Source organism: Hyaena hyaena, unplaced genomic scaffold, assembly GCF_003009895.1.
Source record: "Hyaena hyaena isolate Hyena2069 unplaced genomic scaffold, ASM300989v1 scaffold_890, whole genome shotgun sequence".
In the NCBI taxonomy this organism is placed as follows: domain Eukaryota; kingdom Metazoa; phylum Chordata; class Mammalia; order Carnivora; family Hyaenidae; genus Hyaena; species Hyaena hyaena.
In genome coordinates, this window is record NW_024081524.1 from 173,663 (window position 1) to 200,099 (window position 26,437).

The window sequence follows — 26,437 nt, forward strand, 5'->3', positions numbered from 1 at the left end:
ATCACTAGATATCTTGTGGAATTAAGAAATCACCAAGTAAATAAAACTGGTTATGCAATTGGATTAAAATGGGGCAAGACCATGTCTCAGCTGAAAGCTCAAGTAGCCGCTTTCCTAAACCAGCAGGGAACAGCCTGGGCAGATTCTCAACTGCTTTTTCCTTTCTTCTCACTTTAATGATGCCTCTGTGTCCCTCAAACATCCCCAGCCTTGAGTGCCACTGAGAGCCATCCCAGCCACTGCTCGCAGTGACAGCCTCCAAGGCCTCAGTGCTCTGGGGCGCCTGGGGGGCTCAGCAGTCACGCATCTACGGGATGATCTCGTAGTTCGTGGGTTCGAGCCCCGCGTCGGGCTCTGTGCTGACAGCTCGGAGGCTGCAGCCTGCTTCGGATTCTGTCTCTCCCTCTCTCTGCCTCACCCCAGTGGGGTCCCCAGACCTGCAGCATGGGCGGAGGCAGCTGGGAACGTAGTGAGATGCCCCTCCTCAGGCCCCTCCGCGGACTTTTTCAATCTGAAACTCAGGGGGCAGAGCTGGGCAATCCTTGTTCTAACCGAAACTGCATCAAAACACTGATTACCCACCCAGGGCTGCTGATGAGAGCCAGGCTGTGCTCTAAGGTCACAAAGTTCACGGAGAGAGGGGCAGCCCCAGGGGGTCCGGTCACCACCTTCAGAAACAAATCAGGGAAAACTATTTTACGTCCTCCTTTGAGGCAATTAAGACAAACGAGGAAATGCTTTTTAATCAGATTTCTTTAAGGTGGCAAAAAAAAAAAAAAAAAAAACCCTCTCCCTCCTTCACTCCCAGCACCCCCAAACAAGTCAGTTCTAAGCCTGGCCTGGGATGGGTGTCCCAGGGGTCAGAGCCCAGCTGCAGGGAGGGGGCCCCAGGCAGAGAAGAGAGTGGGGCCAGAGGCAGCGGGCCCCATTCACAGCCTGAGCAAATCAGTAAACAAAGGACCACAGACACCAGCAGAAAGAGAAAACTTAAAAACAAGGAAAGAGGGGCCCCTGGGTGGCTCAGTTGAGCGTCCAACTCCTGATCCTGGCTCAGTCATGATCTCACGAACAGGGAGATGGAGCCCCCACGTCAGGCTCTGTGCTGACAGTGTGGAGCCGGCTTGAGATTCTCTCTCTCCCTCTCTCTCTGCCCCTCCCCTGCTCCCACTCTCCCTCTCTCTCTCTCTCATTCTCTCTTTCTTGCTCTCAGAATAAATAAATAAGCATTTAAAAAAACAAGGAAAAGAATAGATTATAATGATATGCATATATTTTTAGGAAAATGGAAGAGAAGCCATGCACACATCAAATTAACGGTTACCTCCAGGAGGCCCCAGGGGTGAGGAGCTGAGAGATTTTCACTCTGGACTTTACTGTCTTTCTGTGTTGAACTGGAGCTGCTTATGTGGTTTTCTTCCACACACTGTGTATTGTATTTTATAGGCAACTTAGAACCCCCGCGGAGCCAAGCAGAGGACCTTCCGGGCCGGCCACCCTCCCAGACGCCCAGTCTACGCGGTGCCCATGTAACCAGATACGCCCCGGCCTGCGATCTGACCCACGCTGGGGGAGGGGCCCACCAGGGACCACCAGCTCTCCTGGGGTCAGAGCCGGGGCCGTGAACACAGGAGTCTGTCCCCTTCCCTGCTTCCCACAAGGGGGCGGCTGCAGGTGGGGACGGATGCGAGATGCAGGGGTGGAGCCAAGCCGCAGCGGCCCAAAAGAGAAGGGCGGCCCGAAGGAAAGGTGGGCCGTGCGCTGCCAAGGCCATTTCCATTACCCAGGGGAGTGGCCCAGCAGGAAGTCCCTGGTGGCCCGGGCGCGGCCGCAGCTCACACAGGCCGCTGCCCCACCACGCACAGCCTGGAACTGAAACCCCGGGGATGAACCAGGGACGGGGAAATCTGCGGTGGCTGCTCGCGGCCCCGAATTCCTCCGTCTGCACCGCAGGCCACAGGCCGGGCCGGGAGGCACGTGCCGCAGCCCCCTTTGCTGGGCCTCTCTAGACCCCTGAGAGGGCCTAGGTCCTGTGCGACTTCAAATACATCAATTCAGGAAAAGCGCGGTCCCTGCATGAGGATGGATGTCACAGAATGAATGTTTCTGTCCTTCCTCCCCCAAGTTCATATGTTGAAACCCCAAGCCCCAGTGTGACTATATTTGGAGACAGGGCCTTTGAGGAAGTAATTAAAGTTCAAATGTGGTCACAGGGCCAGAGCCCTGATCCAACTGGACAGGTGTCCTTATGAGAGGAGGAGACACCATGGGGCGCCCAGGGGGCTCAGTCAGCTAACCGTCTGACTCTTGACTTTGGCTCAGGTCATGATCCCAGGGTTGTAGGATGGAGCCCCACGTCAGGCTCTGTGCTGAGCATGGAGCTGCTTGGGATTCCCTCTCCCCCTCTGCTTCTCTCCCTGCCTGCTCTCTCTCTCTCAAAATAAGTAAATAAACCACAAACAAATAAGAGGAGACGCCAGAGATCTCACTCTCTCTCTCCACTGAGTGAGGACACAGCAAGAAGGCACCATAAGCAAGGAGCCAGGAAGACAGTCCCTACAGGAACCAAACCCCTGACACCTTGATCTTGGACTCCCAGCTTCCAGAACTATGAGAAACCAATGTCTGTTGCTTAATCCCCACCCCCAGTACGTGGGATTTTTGTTGTATAAGCCTGAACAGACTGACCCTCCATATGCTCAAGAAGAATAAAGTAAATGCAATCCAATGAATGGCATAAAAATAAATTCATAAAGTAATATGCAGAATTTGCCCAGAACTTAAGAGTAAAAGGATGGGGAGCGGGGGGGGGGGGGGGGGGGGGGGGGGGAATGAGAGAAAGCTGTGACGTCAGGACCAGGTGACTTATTCTCCGCCTGAGAGGGGATCTCAGGAAGAAAGAACAAAACAAAGCAGAGAGTGTTTCAAAGAGATTAACAGAAAAGGGTTTCCTATGGTAAAAATATACCCAATATAAGTCAAAACAGGCACAGAGAGGAGCTGAGATGTATGATAGTTGGGGTGGGGGGTGTTTCCAATGTCAAGGATGAGGCGGGAGAGACTTCCAAGTCTCAGCAAGAAAGACACAAACGGAGGCTGGACTCAGACTAATTCCCCTGAACACTCAATGCAAAAAAAAAAAAAAACAAAAAAAAAACAAAAAAAAACAGGCAAAGGACAAGTTGTTGATGCTCCTATGTGAACACAAAATACTAACATTTTCTTATTTAAATTAAAAAAATTTTTTTTAATGTTTACTTTTGAGAGAGAGAGCACAGGAGTAGGGTAGGGCAGAGAGAGTAAGACACAGAATTCAAAGCAGGCTCCAGGCTCTAAGCTGTCAGCACAGAGCCCCGTGCGGGGCTCAAACCCACAAACGATGAGATCATGACTGAGCCAAAGTCAGACACTTATCCAACTGAGCCATCCAGGTGCCCCAATACAACATTTTGAAAAGGCAAGAAATCAGAAGGTGCCTCATGGGTGTTAAACCACAACCAAAATCCTTAACACACAAAGAGTTCTTGCAAATCAATAAGAAAGGAAATCTCTTCCTACTGCACGTTCTCCTAGTGTTCACATCTAGTCTGTGCCCCACTCTTCGCCCATCCCTGACGCCCCGATCCGACCCTCAATGGGCAGTGGAGTTTGGAGCTACAGACTCTCCACCCGCCGTAGAGACCTCTTACTTAGATGTCTCACGTCTCAAAGGCCTGAGCGCCAGATGGGGCCAATGCTTCTCCATCTACTGCTTTCCGTACACCCCTTTGCCATTAGTCATCCCCTGTCCCGAGGCGGGAGGCCACCCTAGATGCCACCTCCCCTCCACCATCCACATCACACACCACTTTCTGCCGGGCAGCTCTTGCTCCTTCTCTGCCTCTGAAACCACTTCTGGACCCACAGGGATTAGTCAGCCCCTGTCGGCACACACCCAGCCTCATGGCACTCGAACAGACTCCCTCACATGGTACCTAGACCTTTAATGATCTGGTCCCCATCTCTTCACAGGACCACCTCTCATCTCTCCTAGTCACGCTCAACTCTACTGCCAGGCACGCCACCTGAGAAGTGCCGGGCTCCCTCTCGGCCCCGGGCCTCCGGATGCCTCAGCTGCAACGGCCTCCCTCTGCGTTCCTTGGCACTCAGTTCAAGTCCCCCTCTTCCACGACCCCTGTCCTGAACCCCCAGGCTGGGTGACGTGTTCTCACCCACAGCACCCAGAGTTCAACATCAGAGCTCCATCAGACGCCTACGGAGCTGGAGAATTACCTGAGGGCAGAACTGCCCTTGACTTTGGCATCCCCGGTTCCCGGCCAGGGGGAGGCAATGAGTGAGGAGCCCATGATCACCGAAAGCTTCTCGACACCCTCTCACACTTCTGCAGTTCCAGACATTGCGGACCCGGGCCTTACAAAGCCTGGAGTGCCTCTCTGAGGCAGAGCTTCGCACCCAGACACCTGACGAGGCAAACGTGTGCTTGCACGGCCTGGCCCCTAAGTGTGGGGAATTCTCTGCTCACCCGCCTCGACTGAAAAGCAGTGTGTACAGTACAGGCTACCTCCCGTTACGTGATGGGGAGTGAAACTGCCAGATGCTGGCTTTGCGGGCTCCCTGGGCTCCGTGGATCAGAGTCACCCACGCTGGCTCTGACCCAGGCACTCGTGATGCAAAATATGAGACAGAGAGGTCGCTCTGCGGCGGGAGCAGCAGACGGTCCATTTCCAGAATTGATGTGCGGCGTGGTTTGGGGCATCGCTGCCAGCCTCCCGGCCCCGAGTCTGATGCTCAACAGCTGGGGGACACGGGACACGGGAGGTGTCCTACATTCCTTTCATAAGCGAACGTCTTTTCTTCCCAGCTCAGCAGGAAGCCGCTTCTTTGCAACTGGCAGCCCAGACTGAGGAGACGGATTACTCCTCGAAGCCACCGCGAGCTTTCAAGGTGGGTTTGTCACTTGACCCCACAGTTACAGATGAAGCGTGGTTCGGAAGGGACGCTTTGCGTTCGTCTCCAAAATGCCGGAAGAGGATCCTAGAGGAAGACAGCCACAGGCGCTGCGCTTGCTGGTGGCGGCAGAAGTGCCACTTCTGGCAGTGACCATCCTGGGCTGAAGGGCCCTTGGGGGACGCACACCTGCGGGCTCTCTCCCTAACGGCCCTGCCCTGCTGCACCGACAGGCTCTCAGCAGGGAGCTCCAGGCTTCTCTTCACGCTACAGGCCAGGGTCAGGCGTAACTACGCCTATTTGGTACAGTAACTACCACTCGAGTCCCTTTCAGTAACAAGTGCACCAGCACCTTCCGGCTCCCCAGCCCCAAGCACTGGGGAACTGGGTGGGCTTCTGGTGCAGCTTCATGTTCAGAGTACCTCGCCCGGTGCTGCCCAACCCTGAGCTCCGCACAAGTAAATTCTGCATCGTCCCGAATGCGCAGCAATGATGTGGATGCAGACCCATCAGCGGTTTCATGATTTCTGATGAATCCCCGTCTTTACGATCATCTCACGAGCTGAGTCCGTGTGCAGGGCCCCCACCCCACCCCCACCGCCGGGCAGCTGCCCCCCAGCCTTGGCTCTGGGAGGGGAGGCACAGCTGGGTCTTACCTGCCTGCGCGGCTGTGATTAGGGCCGTGTTCCCCTCGCTGTCTTGCCAGTTGACATCAACGTGGGGGCACTCCGCTAAGACCACCACGGTGTCCACAAAGCCGTGGTAGCAGGCGACAATAAGGCCGGTCTAGAAGTGAAGAGGGAAGCGGGTCAGAGGGGCAGAGCCCAGGCGTCACCCCTGCAGACCCTTCATGCATGCACTGTCCCCCCCGGAGGTGGGGGGCAGGCCAGGCGAGCAGTGCTGGGAACAGAGAACCCCGAGTCCGGGGCGGGGCAGCGGTTTAGAACAAGCCAGCCACTTGCTCACTCTCCAGTGTTTACCGAGTGCCGACCACGAGGGAGGCACGGTGCCCGGGAACCACCACGGACCCAACACGCCTGCCCTATGTGGTTTGCCTTCTAGCGGGGGGGGGAGACAGCACACCTAGACCTAACATACGGGCAATGGCAGAGTGTTAGAAGGTGGACTTGGGTAAGAGAGGCTCTGAGTGCAGAGGGGACGTGGCTCAATCTCAGGTAGGATGCTTCAAGGCCGGGGGGGGGGGGGGGGGGGCTCCCTGGGAAGAAGTCATTGGACAAAGATGGGAAGGCAGCGAGGGAAGGGGTCGCGGAGGGAACCTCCAGCGGGGAGGCCGGGGCCTGCGTGAACCAGGAGGGGGACTCAAGGAAGCATCAGAACCCCAGAGGCCGCGGCACAAATGCTGAGACCAAGCACCAGCATGGAGTCCGGCTGCTGGATGGAAACACACCAGAAGACCAGAGTGGAAGCAGGGAGACCAGCGGGAGGGGCTGCATAATAAAAATTAAATTATTTGGGTTTTGTCCCCAGTTCCTGGTGCACGGTGCTTAAAACCCATAGAAACGACTGTTTCTTGAATGCGAATGAGATGACACATATCAGGGGCCAGGTGCTGGTAGCTTCAAAACGGGGGCCAGTCTCTAGAAAGGCCAACCACCAAACAAGCTGGAGGTCAGATCTCACCGCTGCTCTGCACAGCCCCAGCCAGTAGGCAATGACTGCATAGTTAGAGCAAATCATGTCTACTTAATGAAAGCTGCATCATAAAAACCCCTGAATGACGGGGTTTGGGGAGCTTCTGGGTGGGTGAGCACCTTGAGGTGCCGGGTGGGCGGCACGCCGGGAAAGGACATGCAATCTCTACACCCTTTCCCGTGCCCTGCCCCAAGCACCTCTTCCATTTGGCCCTTTCTGGCCTTTACCCTTTATGATAAACCAGGGATAGTAAGGAAAGTGCCTTCCTGAGTTCTGTGAGTTATTCCAGCAAATTATCGAACATGAAGAGGGGCAGGGGTGGGAACCCCCAAATTTTATAGCCAGTTGGTGAGAAGGTGACCTTAGGTGGAGACTGGAGTCTGAAAGCGGGGGCAGTCTTGGGGGCCTGCGCCCGAAACCTGTGGGGTCTGCACTAACTCTGGACAGTCGGTGTCAGAATTAACGAAATTGCTGGAGACCCCACTGGTGTCAGAGAACTGGAGAACTGGGATGGAAAACCCACACGTATCTGGTGTCAGAAAGAAAGACGTCCCAGGGGACTCCCACGGCTGCTGCGCCGGCGATGATCGGTCATCCATGGGCCAGGGAGCCCACCCCCACCAGAGCCTGACCCTGTGGGCACCCTGGTCGCAGATTTCCGGGCTCCAGGACTGAAATTTCCGCTGTGGCTAAGCCATGCACTTTATAGTATTCTGCTGTAGCAACTGCTGAGCTGACTAAACACTCTGTAACAAAGGAAAATGATCCAAGCGCCCTCACACACAGAGATCCGGTGGCATGCAAAAACCCAACCCAGGGTATGACGTCACCGTCCAGAATGAAGGATGGATCGGATGGATCGCAGGATGCTGAGCACGGCCGGCCACACACCCCACCACGTGGGGGTCGCAGAGCTAACGTTTAGAGCCACTCCACTGAGACCCAGCTCTACTGTGGCCAGAATTTTAACAAGAATGTAATTTTTCACGGAACAAGGGGAAGCCATGGACGGTCCCACCTGCTTATCTCAATAAGGTCCCTAGTTGCTGAAGAATACCGAATCACAAATATTAGAATTTTTAGTTTTAGGGACTCCCGTTGAGTTTTCTAAACACTGACATCCGTTCTGCAGTCCAAGGATCTCTATGCTGTTGGGACTACAGGAAAGGCTATTTAATATGCCCCAGCTTCTACGTTCTTTGAACGAAGTCATTCCTTCTACAGAGTGAAATGTTCCACGAAAATTTCATTTTAAAGAGAAGAGAGCACAAGTGAGCCCAGGCTTACAAGCTGCTAAGGCTTCCGTTTCTCTGAACTAGAGTTCACTGCTACCAATGTCTGCATCTTCCCGCCCACCCTGTCAGCTCACTGCCGCGTAAAGGGTCTGGCAAACGTGTGACTCCACTTGGTAAGTACCAAAATCTCCTCTTGAGCTTCTTTGCACAGAGGTATTTCTCAAGTAGTCTACAATTTCCTGACTTATACGTAAGGCATGCTGGACACAGTGTAACCTCTTCCTTTTTACATGATTGTACAAGAAGCTCATATTTATTACAGAAAAAAATCTGAAAATGGAGATGAAAAAAATTCCCCAGACATACACAATCTTACAAACACACATGCGTGTGTACGTGCATGCACACACGCGCACACACTTTTTTTTCTATACCAAAATAGGATTATCTGCTATTATGTTTCAATGAGGAAAACAGGAGCAACATCTTTTCACATCAATACAAATATTTCTGTGTCAACCTCTACAGCAGAACGTATATGCTACAGTAGTATCTAGTATATAATATCTATTATATACCTACTATAGCGGAATGTTATTATATATCTACTACAGCGGAACGTTATATTCTAGTGTATGGTACGGTAGTATCTAGTATATAATACCTATTATATACCTACTATAATATCTAGTATCTAGTATATAATAACTATTCATAGTTATTTCATGAATCCTCACTCTTAGATACTGAGATTGATTCCTATTTCTCCCTATTATGAGTAAACTTTGGAATGGAGACCCATAGCTTCATGCATCTCATTCCTTTTGGTCTCAGGAGACATGCTTAGAAGCAGTATTTCTGGACTGAAGGAAAGAGGTATCTTGAAAGGTTTCAACACACATTGAAAATCTGCCCTTCAAAAATCTCCCAAAGAGCATTCACCTTTGCCAATCTGGCCACCCAATGTTACCTACGGACTCTGGTTTAAAAGGAGGAATTTCCATCAGTGGACAATAAAGCAATGAGTGCGTGCCAGTGTTCCTGAGCCTCTGCCTCTTGGTTTAGCTCTCTCTTTTGAGGCTGTGCTCACCTCCATGCCTTGTTACCACGGCCCCACCTACCATAAGACTTCCCAAAAGGAGCAGCTCGCTGCTGCTAATCGTAGCCTTGGGAATCTTAGCACAATCTTAGGCCAAGAATGAAGATTATCAGGGGGAAAACTAGACAACTAAACCTGAGGGCTCAGCATAAAGTGGTATCAGACGCAGAAGGGAGATACCTAGTCTCCCGACAGAGACTGACTTACATTCCTATTAAAAACAATTATCTTTATCCCATTCCCCCCGGGAGTCTTTCTGACCTTTCTCTGTGTAAGAAAGACTGCTGTTTGACTACTGTTTAAACTCTCTGCTCTAGCTGGGGCATCTCGGCGCCCCTCGACGGGAGCGTTGGAGGGAAAATCTTCAGTAATCTCAGACCATGGTTTCCCAAGACGAATCACAACAAAAGTCTCGTCACAAAGGCAATAAATATTAACCACTTGCTCTGATGACAGAAGCCCATTTGCAGATGTCCCCTGAAGCCACTATTTTTTTTTAATTACAAGCAAAGTGTCCATGAGAATAAAATAATATTGAGAAAAAAACAAGTACACTACCTACACGTGGAAGCGGCCATTTGGACATGAGCTAGAAATTCTAGTTCCCCAAATACAAGCTTCATTTTTAAGCCCTCACACCATAGGAAAGTTGGGGCAGCAACTACAAAATGGGTTGGGATGTTTCTACTTAAAAACTGTAAGGGCTGGGGGCGCCTGGGTGGCTCAGTCGGTTAAGTATCCAACTTTGGCTCAGGTCACGGTCTCACGGTTTATGGGTTTGAGCCCCACATCGGGCTCTGTGCTGACAGCTCAGAGCCTGGAGCCTGTTTCAGATTCTGTGTCTCCCTCTCTCTCTGCCCCTCCCCTGCTCGCTCACTCTCTCTCTCTCTCTCTCTCTCAAAAATAAATGAACATTAAATTTTTTTTTAATTGTAAGGGCTGGTGCATGAAAAAAACAAACAAACAAATGCAGACCCCATTCCTTGCAGGCAGAAAGGAGGATCTAACACCAGGATTATAGCAGCATCATTTATTACACTGATGGATTAAAGAGGTGGAGGCAGGAAGAAAGGTGACCAAGACTCACACACAAACATCCAGAAAATGCACAGGAAGCATCTAGATGGATTACACCCAAGTGTTAGAGTAATGTCCTCTGTAGAAGGAATGGGAATAGAGTGTGTGTGATGGTTAATTTGATGTGTCACAAATTTACATTGTACCTGGGTATCTGGTCAAACAATATTCTAGGTATTTCTGTGAAGGAGGGTTGGTTTTTTGTTTGTTTTTTGTTTTTTATGAGACTAACATTTAAACACACATGTATATACACACACATTTACATAGTTATATATAATTATGTATAACTAGACAGATCTATCTCTGTGTGTCTAGATACAGATATGTATGGAGATACAAACACAGACAGAGAGAGATCTACAGATACACAGACTCGGTTGGTCTCTCTCTCCACAGACTCTGGAATAATTCAAGGTAGGTGTGGGAAAGGAACACTTTGAAAGAACTGCTTCTTACTCTTTATTTTTCTACCCAGTTCACATTCTTTATTTCTTTATGTTTATTCTTTATTTATTTTTGAGAGGGAAAGAGAGCACGAGCAGGGGAGGGGCAGAGAGAGGGGGAGACAGAGAACCCCCAGCAGGCTCTGCACTGTCAGCGAAGAGCTCGATGCTGGGCTCAAACCCTCAAACTGTGAGATCATGACCTGAGCCGAAATCAAGAGTCAGGCGCTTAACTGACTGAGCCACCCAGGCGCCTCCCGCCTTTTTGTTATGTTTGCACAGTTCACATTCTTTAAAACAAAGCTGTATTTGTGAAGAACTTGCACGATTTTAATTCACAATGAAAAACAAGTACAGGGATGATGTTTACATTTGTAACGTTCTCATTAGGAAATACAGTTTTACAACAACCACTGTGAACAGTCAAGGAAATGACCATCCGTGAGGAGGGGAGGAGGGACAGTGGGCAGATGAGGCAGGAGCTGACAGCCAGGAGCCGGGGGCACCAGCAAGCCCAGACAAAGCCCATCGCCACATGGTACAAAAATAGAGCAATTCTCCTGATCATCCAGAAGGGAAAGGGTATTACCCATGTTCTAATGTGAGAACAAAATTCCATCATAGTACAATTGTCTAAAGTTTGGTATCAAGAGAATAAACTAGAATTCCTCGAAGCTCCATTTCTATAAAACACCTCTCCCCGTTCCCCGTAACAATACCACGGGCAGGAAGCAGGAAATGTGTATGCAGCTTTATGAAAAGCCTTAAGAAGCTCAGTCCCCTAAAGAGATACTCTATTTCTAAAAGATGCCATGAGTTACCGCTGGCACGGGTGTGATTTGTTGGGGAAAGTGTGTTTGGCATAGTTTCAACGATCTTATGTATGATTAATGAGCGCCATGATGAAAAAGTACATCCCAGGATGGGAACTTGATCTCTGTTGGTCACCGTCGCGTCCCCAGCTCTAAGAACAACGCTGAGCTGTCATATACTTGCATAACAAATAAATGAATGCTAGGATTTTTAGGAAACAGTTTCTTCCCAGATGGTAAATGGATTTGACCTTTGCACTACCACATTTTGATGCTAAGGGCATGGCCAGGACCCTGTGGACGGCGGGCAGGTGTCCAGCGTCAGCCTTCCGCCGCCCCCAGCTTGGCCTGTCCACTTAACACCCACATTGGAAGGCAAAAAAAAATCCAGCAATCACCCTCACACTGCCTAAGCCTGCAGGCTCTAAATCTCACCTAATGATATTTTGTAAAATGTTGCTTTTGTGTTATGCACCTCGTAAAACATCTGCAGCTGTGAGGATGTTGTACTCTGAGAAGCGTTTCCTGGTCCCGAGCCACGCTCACAATTGGGATGGCTGATTAGGTCAAGGGAGCAGTTGGGGGATGGCCAGGAAAATCCAGAATCTCGGGGGACGCGTTGTCTGCAAGCCTGGAAGTCTGTCAGACAGACGCCATAAACCAGATACCAGGCTGGCCACCTAGAACCAAAATCACGACACAGTGTTCCTTTGTTAACGTTTAAGATGATGTGAATTAAAATCAGGGGCCCAAGAACAGTCCACTGCAGGGTGGAGGCGGGAATCCAGGACAAAAATAACCAGACCACTGGCGGCGGCAAGGACAACGGCCCGAGAAGGGTGAGGTCCCTGCGAGGGACTGGTTCCTGGTCCAGCCTCACACCGTAGAGCAGACACACTCAGACCTGAGCAAGCGGACCACTGACACACACTTTCCGCTCTGAGAGTCTTGTGAAAACACCTCCTGACCATCTAGTTAACCTATTCTCCCAACAAGAGTCCCAAAGGAAGGGCTGGGTATTTTATACAAGCCTTCCCCTGACACCAGCTCATTACTTCAATGTATTATAGGAAAGGGGGAGTAATGAAGCCCCAAGCCCAGCCCCACAGGCAGGAATGCTTCCCAAGCACCGAACACAGAAAGGGCGTCAGAGAGGCATATGCACCCGCAAGGCAGGGAATCCTCAGCGTGCGCCATCTTGTAGAGATGCCCAGTGGTGTGCGTCAAATGGTACCACTCCTCTTAAAGTCTTCATTAAACTAAGAAATGGCTGTGGCTCGAGGCAAACCCTGTCCACTTGTGTTAGGGGAGTTGAACGAACTTGACCTGGGCAGGCTGCTAACTTCCTCTCGAAGTGTCTCCCCATGAATGCACATAGTATGCAATTTCTAAGACATGACATCTATTTTCCTTTAAAGACACACGCTTGTAAGACTCCCTAGGTATGGTTTTTTTTTAGTATCTTGAGCCGGATTACTTCCTGTGATGTGCTGTCCGAAGTTTGGAGGATGAAGAGATGGTCCAGGTCTGGTGCAGAGGGGTTGGGGGGTGAGTGCCTGGCCAGGAGGCAGGTCCCAAGGGCACCTCCCACTGCAAGGCTATGGCCCCAGGCCCTCTCAAAAGGCAGCTCACAGGAATGGGTACCGTGGAACATTCCGTGTACTGCGCGTGCAAACACACGCTTCCCTGAGGGTCTGCCTGTGTCAGACACAGCTCCACGCTGGGGGACACAAGGGAACCAGGCACAGACTAGCACAATCCCTGGTGATAATCTGCTTGTGCTCAGAGAGCCCCTACACCCAGCAGCAATCTCTGAGATGTGTGCATGAGCGTGCCTTGTAAACTAATTCCAAATACTGAAAAAAGTGAGATAGAAAGGCACTAATATGACAAACGCCCTCATCACCCAGCTGCATTGACAAAGGCTAATATTCCGTCATCCTTGCTTCACACTTGTATAAGAAATCAACCTTCCAGAAGGAGCCGACGTCCCTTTTGTGTCTTTCATCCCCAGAGGCAACCGGTTCTGTGCTGGTAGGTATCTGACTTGCCTTTAGAGTTTTTATTATCTATGCAGGCATCCGTAAGCAATACATTAAATGTAGAGTTGTTAGTTTGTATTTTAAATGTGTCCAGAAAAGTTGCATTTCCGTGGACATATGAGCCCGGCAACCTGATTTACTCAGCTGCTAGATGTGAGATGTATCATTTCCACCTATGGGTCTCTCACTAGACATTTATACCCCCAAACTGGCAAACATTTAAATTGGTCCCAAAGTTCCTCAACTGTAAATATGGAGCACTGAGTAAATGAAAACCTTGGTCTTGTCTCCTCATGCACACCAGCCAGAGCGCTACCTTGGAATCAGCACCTAGAAGTCAGAATTTCTCCAGCACAGCACCACTTATGGGCACCCTAGCTCTTTACTGTGAGAGGTGAGCCCATGGGCTGAAGGTTACTTAACTGCATCCCTGGCCACTACTTACTAAATGCCAAGAGCATCCATTATCCCCAATTAATGGCAACGCAAAATGTCTCCAGACATTGCCAAATACCCCCTACCCCGGCAAGGGAAGGGCAGAATCATCCCCAGGCAAGAAACACCTATAAACGTGGACCAGATGGGGGCAGAATCTGCCAAAATACTCCCCAAAGTGGTTGCAATTACATAAATGCGGCCACCGGTATATCCAAGTTATAATCTTCTTCATTCTCATCAATATCCAATACTGTAAGCAATACCAACTTTTCTTTTTCCTTTTTTTCTTTTTTTAAGTTTACTTATTTATTTTGAATGTGAGGAGAGGAAGGGGCAGAGAGAGAGGGAGAGAAAATCCCAAGCAGGCTTCACGATGTCAGTGTAGAGCCCAGTGTGGGGCTCAAACACATGAACCGTGAGATCAGGACCAGAGCTGAAACCAAGAGTCGGATGAACAAATGGCTGAGTCACCTAGGTGCCCCTCAACTTTTCTTCTTCACCTATTTCAACTTGGATTCCCAATGGCCAGATTGAAGGTCTTCCACACATTTATCGGCCATCTGCTTCTTCTCTCCAGTGAAGGGGTGATTTATACCCTTTGCCCATTTCTACTGGCCTCTTTTCCTTATTGATCAGTCTGAGTTCTTTATAGACTCGAAGTCAGCACTATCCAATAGAAATATAACCGGAGCCACAAATATAAGCCACACATTTCATTTTAAATGTCTTGGTGGCCACATTCAGAAACGCAAAAAGAGACAGGTGAAACTCATCTTAATAATGTATTTTACTTAACCCAACATACCTCAAGTACACGTTATCAACATTAAAAATTTTGACGAGATCTTAATGAGACCATAAGTCTTGACAGGAAGCCCCGAGTCATGCTGAAATTGCCAGAAATGAGCTTTTTGCTGCATCTCCTAAAAAGGGGCAAAGGAAATTGCCGTTGAGAGTCGTTGACTCAATACTGTCAAAGCTATAAATAATAAGACGAACACACGGAGTGTAGGAGAGAAACAAGTGGTTGGAAGCTCACCGTCTAGGGTGTTTTGCCGTCCCAAGAAACCCATGGCATTCCTCAAACGCGCCCTGATGGACACCCTTCACCCTCCTTTCTGTCATCTATGTGTAGAGGGGCCACCCTTACCCTGGTCCATGAGGGAGCTGGTAAGGTACACAATAAAACTTAAAAACAACAACAAACAAAACAAAACAAAACAAAAAAACAAGGGCAATCCAGCTGTAGGAGACCCTGGGGCTGTCCCCACACCGTCTCCCTGTCTTGCCAGAGCTGCTTCGGTACACTGCACGTGCCCAGGGTTCTAGAAGTCCGGCTCGACTGATTTTGCTTTAGGTAACAAGGTGTACGTGAAATGGCGTTTGTTACTTCCAGACAGAAGTTTCAGGAGACAGTGCATGAGGGGCCACATTCCCTTCTTTCTGTGTTAACTATCCTTGAAATTCAGAGATGGGAGGTCTCTCAGCCTGGGCCCCCATGAGGGCTTGGAGAGCAGAGCCCCACCCTCACCTCCAGACACCCCACAGGAGCAAGAATGAGTGAGAAGTGAATCTTTGCTATTTTAATTTTTTTAATGATTTTTTTTTTTTTTGAGAGAGAGAGACAGACAGACAGACTGATAGAGCGCATGCTGGGGAGGGGCAGAGAGAGAGGGAGACACAGAACTCGAAGCAGGCTCCAGGCTCCAAGGAGCTGTGAGCACAGAGCTTGATGCGGGGCTCGAACCCACAAACCACGAGATCATGACCTGAGCTGAGGTTGGACACTTAAACAACTGAGCCTCCCAGGTGCCCCGAATCTTTATTATTTTAAATTCCAGAGACCTGGGGTTGTTTTTTATCACAGCCATACCCACCATATCCAAACCCACCATATCCAAACATAACCTACAAATCCATGTACACCGAACATGTCCAGTAATGTACACGTATACGTGTCAACAGTTTTACTATTTATTTTTTCCCTCAGGAAAAACTGTCCTTTATTTCCAGATTATGTCTTTGCTACCTCACTAGGCATAAAATGTACTTTCACTTATAATATGATGGAGACAGAGTTTATGATATGTTTAATTTCCTCTTACCTTGCAAAATAAAAACTTGATAACCACATTGTACCACATGATCGAAAACCGCTTACGCAGTACCATCGATGGTACCTGAGCACCTGAGCATGCTGCTACCCGTGGCTTCTGACCTCTAATGTGGCCACAGAACGTCCCCACGGTTGGGTTCTCCCCAGTGCCAACCTTCGCCGCTACCCTGACTCAGTTCTCCGTGCCTCCAAGCCTACACACCTGCGACGGCCTCCACCCGGAACACCCCCTCCCACTCACAGCCCCCATCCCCTGGTCGGCCAGGCCCGTGTCCAATCCTCCTGCACATCTGGCCCAGCCCCCACCCCTACACGCATCTGCTGGTGCTCCCACTGGGCCGCCTTGTGCTCAGCACACCCCGCTGCAAGGTGAGCTCCAAGCAGAGAAGCACCGCCTCCCCCTGACTCTGCCCCCACACCTCACATCTACTAGACACCCACTAAGCATCCACGGAATGAATGAAATGCCCCTGGGATGTTTCAGCACCTCTCAGCTCACTTACTCTCAACGGATGCACTGACAAGCGGCGACAAGCTCCCGAGCCTCTTAACCTATGAATGCATCCAAGCAAGGAAATTACTAGAGGTCCCAGAGAACCTCAAAGAACACAGTGCCCTTTCGTGTGGTAAACATCACTTTAGGCTGATGCCGCCAGATCTGGGGCTGAATAACCCAGATGTGAAAGCAGCAACCAAATGCAAAGAAATCGAAAGCAGGCTCAAGAATTCCACCATGAGGGACTCACTTCAAGGGCAGCAACAGTATGTCAAGAGCTCTGCGTAACAATCTGTAACTACAAAAACCTGAAAACAACCCAAATCCACATCAAGGGAGGATGGGTGAATTGAACACAGGCTGTGGGACACTCTGTCGCCCCCAACAGGAAGGAGGCTGGAATGCAGGAGCTGATGTGGAAAGAGCCTGGGGGCTCTTAGTGAAATGCCTTAGTGAATGCCTCAGGGCATTAGTGAAAAGTAAGCACAGGTCAGGACATGGCTTGTGATATGACCTCTTGGGGGGGAGGGTGGGGACTGCTAAAACGCGTGTGTGGCTCCTGGAATGGCTATGGTCATAAAAGGTCTTTTATTTTTCTGAACGGAGATAAAAGAAATTTAACTGGCCTCCTCGAAGGCACATATTGTAAGAGAGGAGGCTTAGATGTTTTCTGACACATTTTGGATTTGGTTCAAAGTCCTTTCAAGGCACACACATTTTTTTAAGTACACAAAGTTATTCTGGCAATGGGGTTCTAGATTATGTTTATATTTTTATTCGTGCTTTCTTGCATCAACTGAAGAGATGCCTGGGGCGCCTGGGTGGCTCAGTAGGTTAAGCGTCTGACATCAGCTCAGGTCATGATCTTGCAGCCTGTGACTTCTTCAAGCTCCACGTCGGGCCCTGTGAGGACAGCTCGGAGCCTGGAGGCTACTTTGAATTCTAACTCTCCCTCTCTCTCTCTCTCTTTCTCTGCCCCTCCCCTGCTTGCGCTCTGTTCCTCTTTCTCTCAAAAATAAAACATTAAAAAAAATTTTTTTAACTAAAGAGCTGCCTAATAAGTTGCTTTAAATAAAAAAAAGGAAAACGAACATTACTGCGGCTAAAGTGGATCAAATATAGGAGGAAAATGCTTTCAGAGACAGGGCTCAGCTAGGAACTGCCTTTGGATGAGGAACCGACAAATTCAAAGTTGTCAGAGTTCAAAACAATCTCCCTTTAGACTGAATTTTGCAAACCGTGCGAATTTTATTACCGCTCCAAACCTCGTGTTTGGGCTTAACATTTTAGAATGGTAGTCATTTTAGGAAATGATTTTGTTCAGCTATAGCCTTTCTTTAAATCCACTATATGCATGTTACACCCAGTACATATATTACATATTATATATGTATCAGGCTTGTCTCATTTCCCCAATAATGGCTCTGGTTTTCCCCGTGGCATTGCACATTCCATGAGAGAAAACCAGGCCTGGTTCCCAAGCAATGTCCCACAGGCAGCGACCATCCGACATAATGACGTGTGCCTCTCGCCCTTCATCCCACATTTTCATGACGGATCCACAAAGCTCAGCAGAACACTTTGAGGAGGGAGAAGACCTAGAAGTGCAAAATACAGGAAACAGAATGGCACGGAGCCCACTGTGCTGGCGAGGAAGGGTTGTGTGCGCCGCGGCCCCACAGAAGGGGCCCCCCAGCCCCGATCGGGCCATCAGACCACACATAGCCCAGGCCCAGCTGCAGCCTCATCACGGTCCTGAGTCAGAACCGCCAGCCAGGCTGGGCACAGATGCGGGCAGTGGATATAAACGCTGACTGCTCTTCAGGCCGCTGCATTTTGAGCCGATGTTATGTGGCATTAGACAAACACCAGTGAGTCACAGCGGTAGGCTCTACACTCACAATCTTCCGCGGCCCGCACGCATTACCACCTTGTGTGTCCCCACCGTTGAGACCCGGATTCTTGCACTAAGTTTGAATATCTGTTTATACAAAGAAATACCTAACTAAGGGGCGCCTGGGTGGCTTAGTCAGTTAAGTGTCCGACTTTCGCTTGGGTCATGATCTCGCGGTTCGTGGGTTCGAGCCCCGCATCGGGCTCTGTGCTGACTGCCAGCTCAGAGCCTGGAGCCTGTTTCAGAGTCTGTCTCCCTCTCTCTCTGACCCTCCCCAGCTCACGCTCTCTCTCTCTCTCTCTCTCTCTCTCTCCTAGAAATAAATAAAACATTAAAAAAAAATACCTAACTAAGTAAAATGTACTAGGATTTCATTAATAACCAACCATTAAAGTCTACTCGATATTATGCTAGGGACAGGAAAGGATAATTAATGCCACAAACCAGCTAAGCAAACCTCCCCTCTGGGCTTAAATCAGAACTCACTATATTCTCAGAAGACGTGAACACAATGCTATTTCTTCCTTTCTCAAAAAATGTTCTCCTTCTGAAGTCAGGGGGAGAAAAAAAAGAGTTAAAGAACATTTTTCTATTGTATGATCTTACATGTTATCATGATTAATAAAAATGGCATATATGAAGAATTTTTGTCATGAAGGAAGTCTGAAATCAATATAAAAATGAAAACATATATACTTTAATACATTGGTCTATAAAACTATCTATCAACAATGCATTAAAAGCAAATTAAAAGGAAATGCACTAAAATCTCAGCAGTGACTGATCCTAGACGATGACATTATAGGTTATTTCCTTTTCTTCAGACTCTTCTGTAGTAAAAAGTCCCATTTTTGCTACAACGAACACTTACTTCTATTTAATAAGCAGAAAATCAGAAATGTTTAATGAGGAAAAAACTCTGATAAATCTTCCCAGTCTCCTGCTTATTCAATTTCATAAGCAAGTGTGTAGATTGGGAGGAACTGGTGAACTCAGAAAAGAGACCTGGTACTTATCCCTTTCTGCAAAGAGGTGGAAAAGGGTAGAAACACATTTGCAATCAAGCAAGCAATCCATAAATGAAAAACGAATTGACCCTCTCAGGACCCATGGGTTACCGTCAGCTTAATTTTTCGCAGAAACACTCCATAAAGTTTCAAGAAAAGAATCCAAATTGCCCATCACATCAGCCTCAAAGAACTGAAATGCTTGCTGGATGTTCAGCCGTCTGCCAAGTGTTCCTCCCTGCAAAGCTCTGCCCAGCTGGCCTGCGGTGGGCTCTCAGACAACTCCGTGTTCTCCTCGCGATAATTAAGACTCTACACTTTTGGGGGGGGCAATTTTTTTTCACAAATACGAGTCTATAATGTACAGATACACACACTGGCTTGTGTCACACAGAGTGTGGCATAACACGGTATGGTCCCAACCAACCCACAGGGAATGAACAACTTGGCTAATTATTTCCCCAAACACCCTATTTACTGTGTTCTGACCGGTTTAGATTCAACCCTGGCCACTCAGGGGGGGTCCCGGGACCAGCAGCAGCGGCAGCATCCCGAGGGCGGGGCGGGATCGCAGGTCCTGGGGCCCAGTCCAGACCTGGCGAATCAGAGTGTGCATCTCACAAGGCCCCAACTGGTCTGCAGGACAAAAACGCGAGGCGCTCCTGAGAACAGTGTGCGGCTCTCAGATGGACGTGACGACGGCCGTCACTGCACCTGGGAGCCCAAGGTTCAGACTTCTGTCAGCCCTCCTGGGAGGCTGGAAATAAAACTCAGCTTGCTCTTCCCATGAGGTTTTATTTTGATTGATTTTATTTTATTCTGATTTCCCATTAATTTTTATCTTATTTTTTTATTTAACTTTGATGGACTTGATTCTGATTTTTTTTTTATTTTGATTTTACCTGATTTTACCTACTCCTCGCCCAGGTGTCTCCAGCACCCCCGCACGCACGCACGCACACACACACACACACACACACACGCCACCTAATCGGTCCGATCCTTCACCCTGAGTCATCCTGGTCACAGGCGGAAGCTGAGATCGCAAGATTTCACAGTGTGTGAAATCTTAGAGATCCAGGGGAATGAGCCCTACGATCCTCTGGGCCACCCTGCCTTCAGAACACTCTTCCGTCGCCCCGTGAATATTTGGTCACCATCTGACAAGCTGGTACTGATGATCACATTTGCCTGGCTGGGTGCCGGGGAGGCAAAGGTGAACTCTGAACTCAGACCGCCCTTCCCCAGGGGAGATCCAGTCTGCAGGCAGGGAAGTAAACAACAGCTCTGGGGCCTGCCCAGGGGCTGCAGAGGACAAGGGACCAGAATCGGTTGGTTGAAGGAGGCGGGCATCCATCCGACTCAGCCAAACAAAGGTGGGGGGAGGGGAGAGGGCCGGTGGTGCCAGGGAGGATGGGGATGGTGTCCCAAGTGCCGGACAAGCATGTGGAAAAGGCTAGGAGCAGGCAGCTCCCGGGGAATTCGGGAAATCACGAAGTGCTGGCGTAGAGCGCTAAGGAGTCGGAGTCGTGCTGGAAGCCTGGGCGAACCAAGCAAGGTGCCTCAGGATCAGATGTTCCCTCCGAAAACCTGCCCCCCAAGTGGGAGGTAGGGTGGAAGGGGAAGGGGAGAGCTTTGCCATTTTCTTCTATTTTCAAAATATGCATTAAATACGTGCGCCCCCCCACCCCGACTTTTCAAACTGATTTGGCAACTCCTTCATGATTTAAGACGCAATTGAAACTGACATCTGGCTGTCTGACTCATACCTGTCAGAACTGCCGGCTTCCACAGAACATTCCGGGCTCCGGGATGCCTGTTCTCCAGGTGTTCATTAATGTCTTCTAACTTGACTTTTTTTTAATGTAAAAATTTAAATTATAACCTTTTCCGAATGTGAAGGTTCTTGATATCCTTAGACATCAGGGAAATGCAAATTAAACCCACACTGAAACACCACCATACACCCACCAGCATGGCTAAAATTAAAAAGACAATACCAAATGCTGGTGAGGGTGTGGAACTCTCATGTTCCCAGCAGGTGGGCGTGTAAAATGGAACAACCATATTTGAAAACTGGCAGTTTCTAATAAAATTCACCACACGCCTACGTTATGACCTAGCAATTCCACTCACAGGTTTGTTCCCGGGAGGAAGAAAGTCTATATCCACATAAAGACGTGCATAAGAATGTTTAGAGCAGTTTTATTCATAACAGCCAAAAACTGCAAACAACCCAAATATTCATCCTCAAAAGACTGGATAAGGAAACTCTGCTATACTCAAGTTGAGGAAAAAATACTCAGCAAAAAAGAACAAAATCCTGATACATGCAGCACCACCAACAGGTCTCAAACACATTGCATTCAATGAAATAAGTCGGATGTAACAAAAATACAGGCCATTTGATTCCATTTAATGAAACCCAAGGACAGGCAAAATTAATCGATGGTGATAAAAAAAAAACAGGAAAGGGGATTATCGGAAGGAGTAGGAGAGAACTTTCTAGGGTAATGGAAACGTCCTATATCTTGATCGGGGTAATATTTATATGAGTATATTCATTTGTCAAAATTCCCTCAGCTGTACCTTTAAGAGTTATGCATTTCTCTGTGTGTAAATTATATCTCATCAAGGATTGATGGCACACAAAAAAATACTGAGCCAAAGATATACGAATGGCCAAAACCACAGTGAGATATCTCACCATATTTGGTAGGCTGTCTATAATCAGGAAAAACAGAAAACATCAAGTGTTGGCGAGGACGTGGCATGACCCCATGGGCACCACTGGTGGGAAGGTAAAACAGTGCCACCACTGTGGAGAAGTTCGGTAGCTTCTCGGAAAGCTAAACACAGAACGACCATACGACCCAACAATTCCACTCCTAGGGATGTACCCAAAGGAATTTAACGTAGGGACTCAAGCAGATACTTGTTCAGCCCTGTTCCTCGTGACACTATTCACGAGAGCTAAAAGGGGCAACCCAGTGTCCATCAACAGATGAGTGGATGGGCGAAGTGTAGCCTCACACAATGGGGCATTATTTAAGTGAAGGAATGACATGCTGGCCCATGTCGAAACACGGATGAACCATGGAGGCACGAAGCAGAGTTCAAGGAGCCAGAAACAGACAGACAGACACTGTACGAGTCTATCCATGTAACATACGTGGAATGGGCAAACTCAGAGACAGAAAGTAGGTTAGAGGTTCCCAGAACCAAGGGGGGAGGGGGGGGGAGCAGTGGGGAAGGAAAGGGCAGTTATTGCTTCATGGTTACAGGGTTTCTGTTTGGGGTGATAAAAATAGCCACAGCGCCGGTTGCAAAACAGTGTGAGTGTAAGTCATGCTACTGAACTGCACGCTGGTTACAATGGCTAAAAAGGGAAATTTTATTTTATCTGTGTGTGTGTGTGTGTGTATGTGTGTGTGTGTATTTATATATATTGACCACGCTAAAAAAAAGTCATAACAGGTGCACCCAAAACCATTTACATCTATACCTTAAATGGACAAAGAATATGGCATATGTATATTGAACTATACCTCAATAAAGCTGTTAAAAATGAAAAAAAAAAGAAATAAAACCAACTTCGAGACACATACACAACATGGACAGATCTCAAAACCGTTACATCTCAGGAAAGAAGCCAGGCAGCGGGGCACGCGCTGTGGAATTCCATCCAAGTCCCAGTGCTGCCTGAACTAACCCGTGGTGACAGAAATCTGAGCAGTGGTGGCCTCTGATGGGCGGGGGTTGAGCAGAAAATAGAGAAAATTCTATCTTGAGCTGGGGAATGAGGCACGGGTGCACGCGTGTGTCGAAAATCATGTCGCTGTTCATGTAGAACTTGGGCGCTTTACTGTCTGTAAATTACACCTCAATGAACCACAATTAGTATAAAATATGGCATTGACAGTGTGATGGAGGGCACGGGGATGAGCAGGGCCAGAGGCGGGAACACAATTAGAGGCGTCCTGTCGGAAGGAGACAGTGTCACCGAATGCAGAGGCGACCTGGCAGACGCTAAAGGAAGCAAAGCCAGAAGTTGTAGGGCAGAGAAACCAACATGGAGACGTGGGGTGAGAGGTAAGAAGAGGTGACTGGCTTCTCTGGGCCCCTAAGAAAATATCAAAGTCATCTATCTGCCAAGAAAAGAAAGACATCAAGAAAAATCCAGTGCTCTTGGTAAACAAATGATGGCCCAGAAATCCAACACCAACTGAATGAAGAATCTTCGTACGTACAAGATATAGTCAACGTGAATCACAGGTTCATAGTGGAAAGCACAGCTATTTTAAAGGATATCTAAGTCATTTGTTGTTTTGTTATGTTTTTTTTCTGGCTGGCCAGAGTTTGCCTGGCTAACGTGGAAAACAATATACCCCCAGAGCACAGGCAACACAGCATGTCTTCAAATGATCCCCTGAGTCGGTGAATTGGTACTTTTTGTCCAAATAACAGCATTACAGAAGTGTCTCCCTCTTCCGTTCATACCATCACACCTGCCTGTTCACTAAGAAATTAAAAAAAAAAAAAAAAAAAAGAAGAAGAAGAAGATTTCCAGAGTCAAAAAAACCATCCAGATGGTGGTGACTAAAAAAGATGGGACAAAAATGTCCAGCTGGGGTGCAGGGATGAGCCCAGAAAGACAGCATCTTAGGCAATGATGAATCTCTGAGGACCCGTTTCCTCTCTGCAGGGGCGCTTGGGGCCTGTCGGTACCACGCCCTGCCTCCCCAGAGCCCACTTCTGAGAAGGCTCCCTTTACTCAGGCTCTGAGTCACGACCCTCTGTCCCTCACCTACCCGCTAACCACCTGTCCTGGGATGAACTGTGCTCCCCCAACCCCAGGGACCTGTGAAGATGACCTTATTTGGAAACAGTCTTCACAGACATACTCAAGGATGCTGAGATGAGGTCGTCCTGGGGAGGGGACACGTAAAAACGGAGGCAGAGAGTGGAGTGGGACAGACACAAAACCAACAACGTCCGGGGCCACCAGAGGCTGGAAGAGGCAGGGCGGACCCCTTCTAGGGTCTTCAGAGAGAGCACAGACCCGCTGCCATCCAGATTTGGGACTTCTAGCCTTTGGAACCGCGAGAGGAAAAGTTTCCGTTGATTAAGCCACCAGCTTTGTGCTAATTTGTTCCTGCAGCCCGAGGAAGCTAACACCTCAGCACTCCGGCACCGCATCTGGCCTGGCCCTCCGAGCGCCTCCTCCTCTGGCCTTCCCCTCCTCTCCTGCTCGGACACCACCCTTGGATAAGGCCCTCGATCCTCTGCAAAGGCGGCGTAAGTCCCCCTCTGGTCACCTGCCTCCTGGGTTGACTCCCCTCCACCCTCCCCTGCTTGTGTGTTCCGTTCTCCCTCCTTAGAGGTGTCCACTCCCGCAATTCCCAGCTGTCCTCAGGAGGAAAAGCCCGGGGCCGGTCCTGCCCCCGTCCCCGGCCTCAGCGGGCATCGTGTCCGGCCCTCCTGTCACCACAGTAACAGGAATTGCTTGGTGCGTTTGCAAAAATAAGATCCCACCGTGCCACGCACCCAAATGCATAAAATGCAGGGTCTCCAGCCACCAGCAACCTCAACATTTAATAAAGGCCAAAATATGGCCGATTCAGAAAACAAATAGGACAAATACTGTGCAAACAGAGCCTTGTGACGTAAATGTTCTTCCTCCAAAAGAAACAATCTGGGCAGCTGACGCCATCAGAGGCCATCCCGTACCAGTAACAGGGGAGTCTAGGCTTCCGGTTCGTTCCCTGACATGCGAGTTCTGAGCCTTCATCCACTCATCTAATTCCCCACAGGAATATCAGGAACACAGGGTATTCCTGAGCCCACGGGGCGCTGGGGCCGTGGCTCGGGCCACTGCTTGTACCACAGCTACCACTAGTCCCTTGTCCTCTCCAGTCTATCATGTAGAGTCACGCACGCCTCTCAGTCTTTCCCAGGTCAGCAGCTCGCAGGCTGACCGAGTGCTCCAAACATCCCACTGCAAAATGCCGCTGTTGCTGTTTTAGCAGAGCTTCTTTCCTAGAGTGGTTTCAGGTTCACAGCAAAACTGAATGGAAGGCTCAGAGGTTCCTTCACCTGCAGAGTTTTAATGCCTGAAATGATGTCCAGGACAGTTTGCTATATTCACATTTCAACAGTGAAGCAATAAGACCTAAGACCCATCCTTTTTTTCAAGAGCGTGCTTACTGGGTTAATAGCTAAAGCTTTATGAAAACGAAAAGGGGGCATTTGCGGGGCTCAGTCGGTTGAGCATCTACTTCATTTCAGCTCAGGTCATGACCTCATGGTTCATGGGACCGAGCCCCACATCCGGCTCTGCACTGATAGCGTGGAGCCTGCTTAACATTCTCTGTCTCCCTCTCCCCCACTTGCACACTCTCTCTCTAAAATAAAAATTTGTTTAAAAAACTAATAAAAAAAGAGAATACAGAGTAAATATATGTCATAATACTTAAAAATGGGTTACTGCATAGAAAAGGAAAGGTGGGCCAGCCGACTGGCTGACTCTTCAACTGACCGCAGCCATCTTGTTAGAGTAATAGCCAAAGTTATTGTTTTCAACTGCTGGAATCAAACAAGAGATAAAGTCGAGATATACACAGGCATAATCACAGATGACAGAAAATGTTCATCTTGTCAGTGAAAACACAACGAGAAAAAAAATGAGAGGGGGGTGTGGGGAGTGGAAGCAGGGAAAAGTCAGGAATGCCCTTCTCTAACAAAAAAGTCCAGAAATACTGACCACAACTATGGAAAAGAAATCAAGGCTGAAATATAATATACAGCGTAGCGTAGGTGCCCAACGATTAGCTTATACAATCGTAAGCGCCTGACATGAAGCTCTTGATTCCTGAGGCCTCCACTTCAGAGAACTGCATCGTGAATGAACAGACACAGGGTCAGCTATTCAACTGGATAAGGAGCCAGGGATCCCCACACCTGATGTTCCCCTTTCTAGAAGGCCCTGCGTGACCTCGACAACTCACGCTTGGCTCACGGATGGACCAATTGCTTTCCTCTTCCTGCACGTTAATTCCCACTTTAGGTTTTAACGTCACCAAAAGAGTGAACCCCTAAAACCCTAGGCTCCACCCTCAACCCCAATAAAGGCAGAACCCCAGGCCCATGAGTGTTCTCTCTCTGCCTCTCTCTTCCTT

General features: G+C 48.9%; 1 protein-coding gene across 1 annotated transcript in view; it reads right to left on the reverse strand.

Annotated features, from left to right (window-relative positions):
• The window catches only part of ANKRD33B (ankyrin repeat domain 33B), a 74,954-nt gene that overhangs the window by 24,249 nt on the left and 24,268 nt on the right, over positions 1-26,437 (reverse strand). Inside the window, exon 2 of the mRNA XM_039220453.1 lies at positions 5,601-5,730. Within this exon, the coding sequence (XP_039076384.1) occupies positions 5,601-5,730 (130 nt within the window). The remainder of the gene's footprint in view (positions 1-5,600; positions 5,731-26,437) is intronic.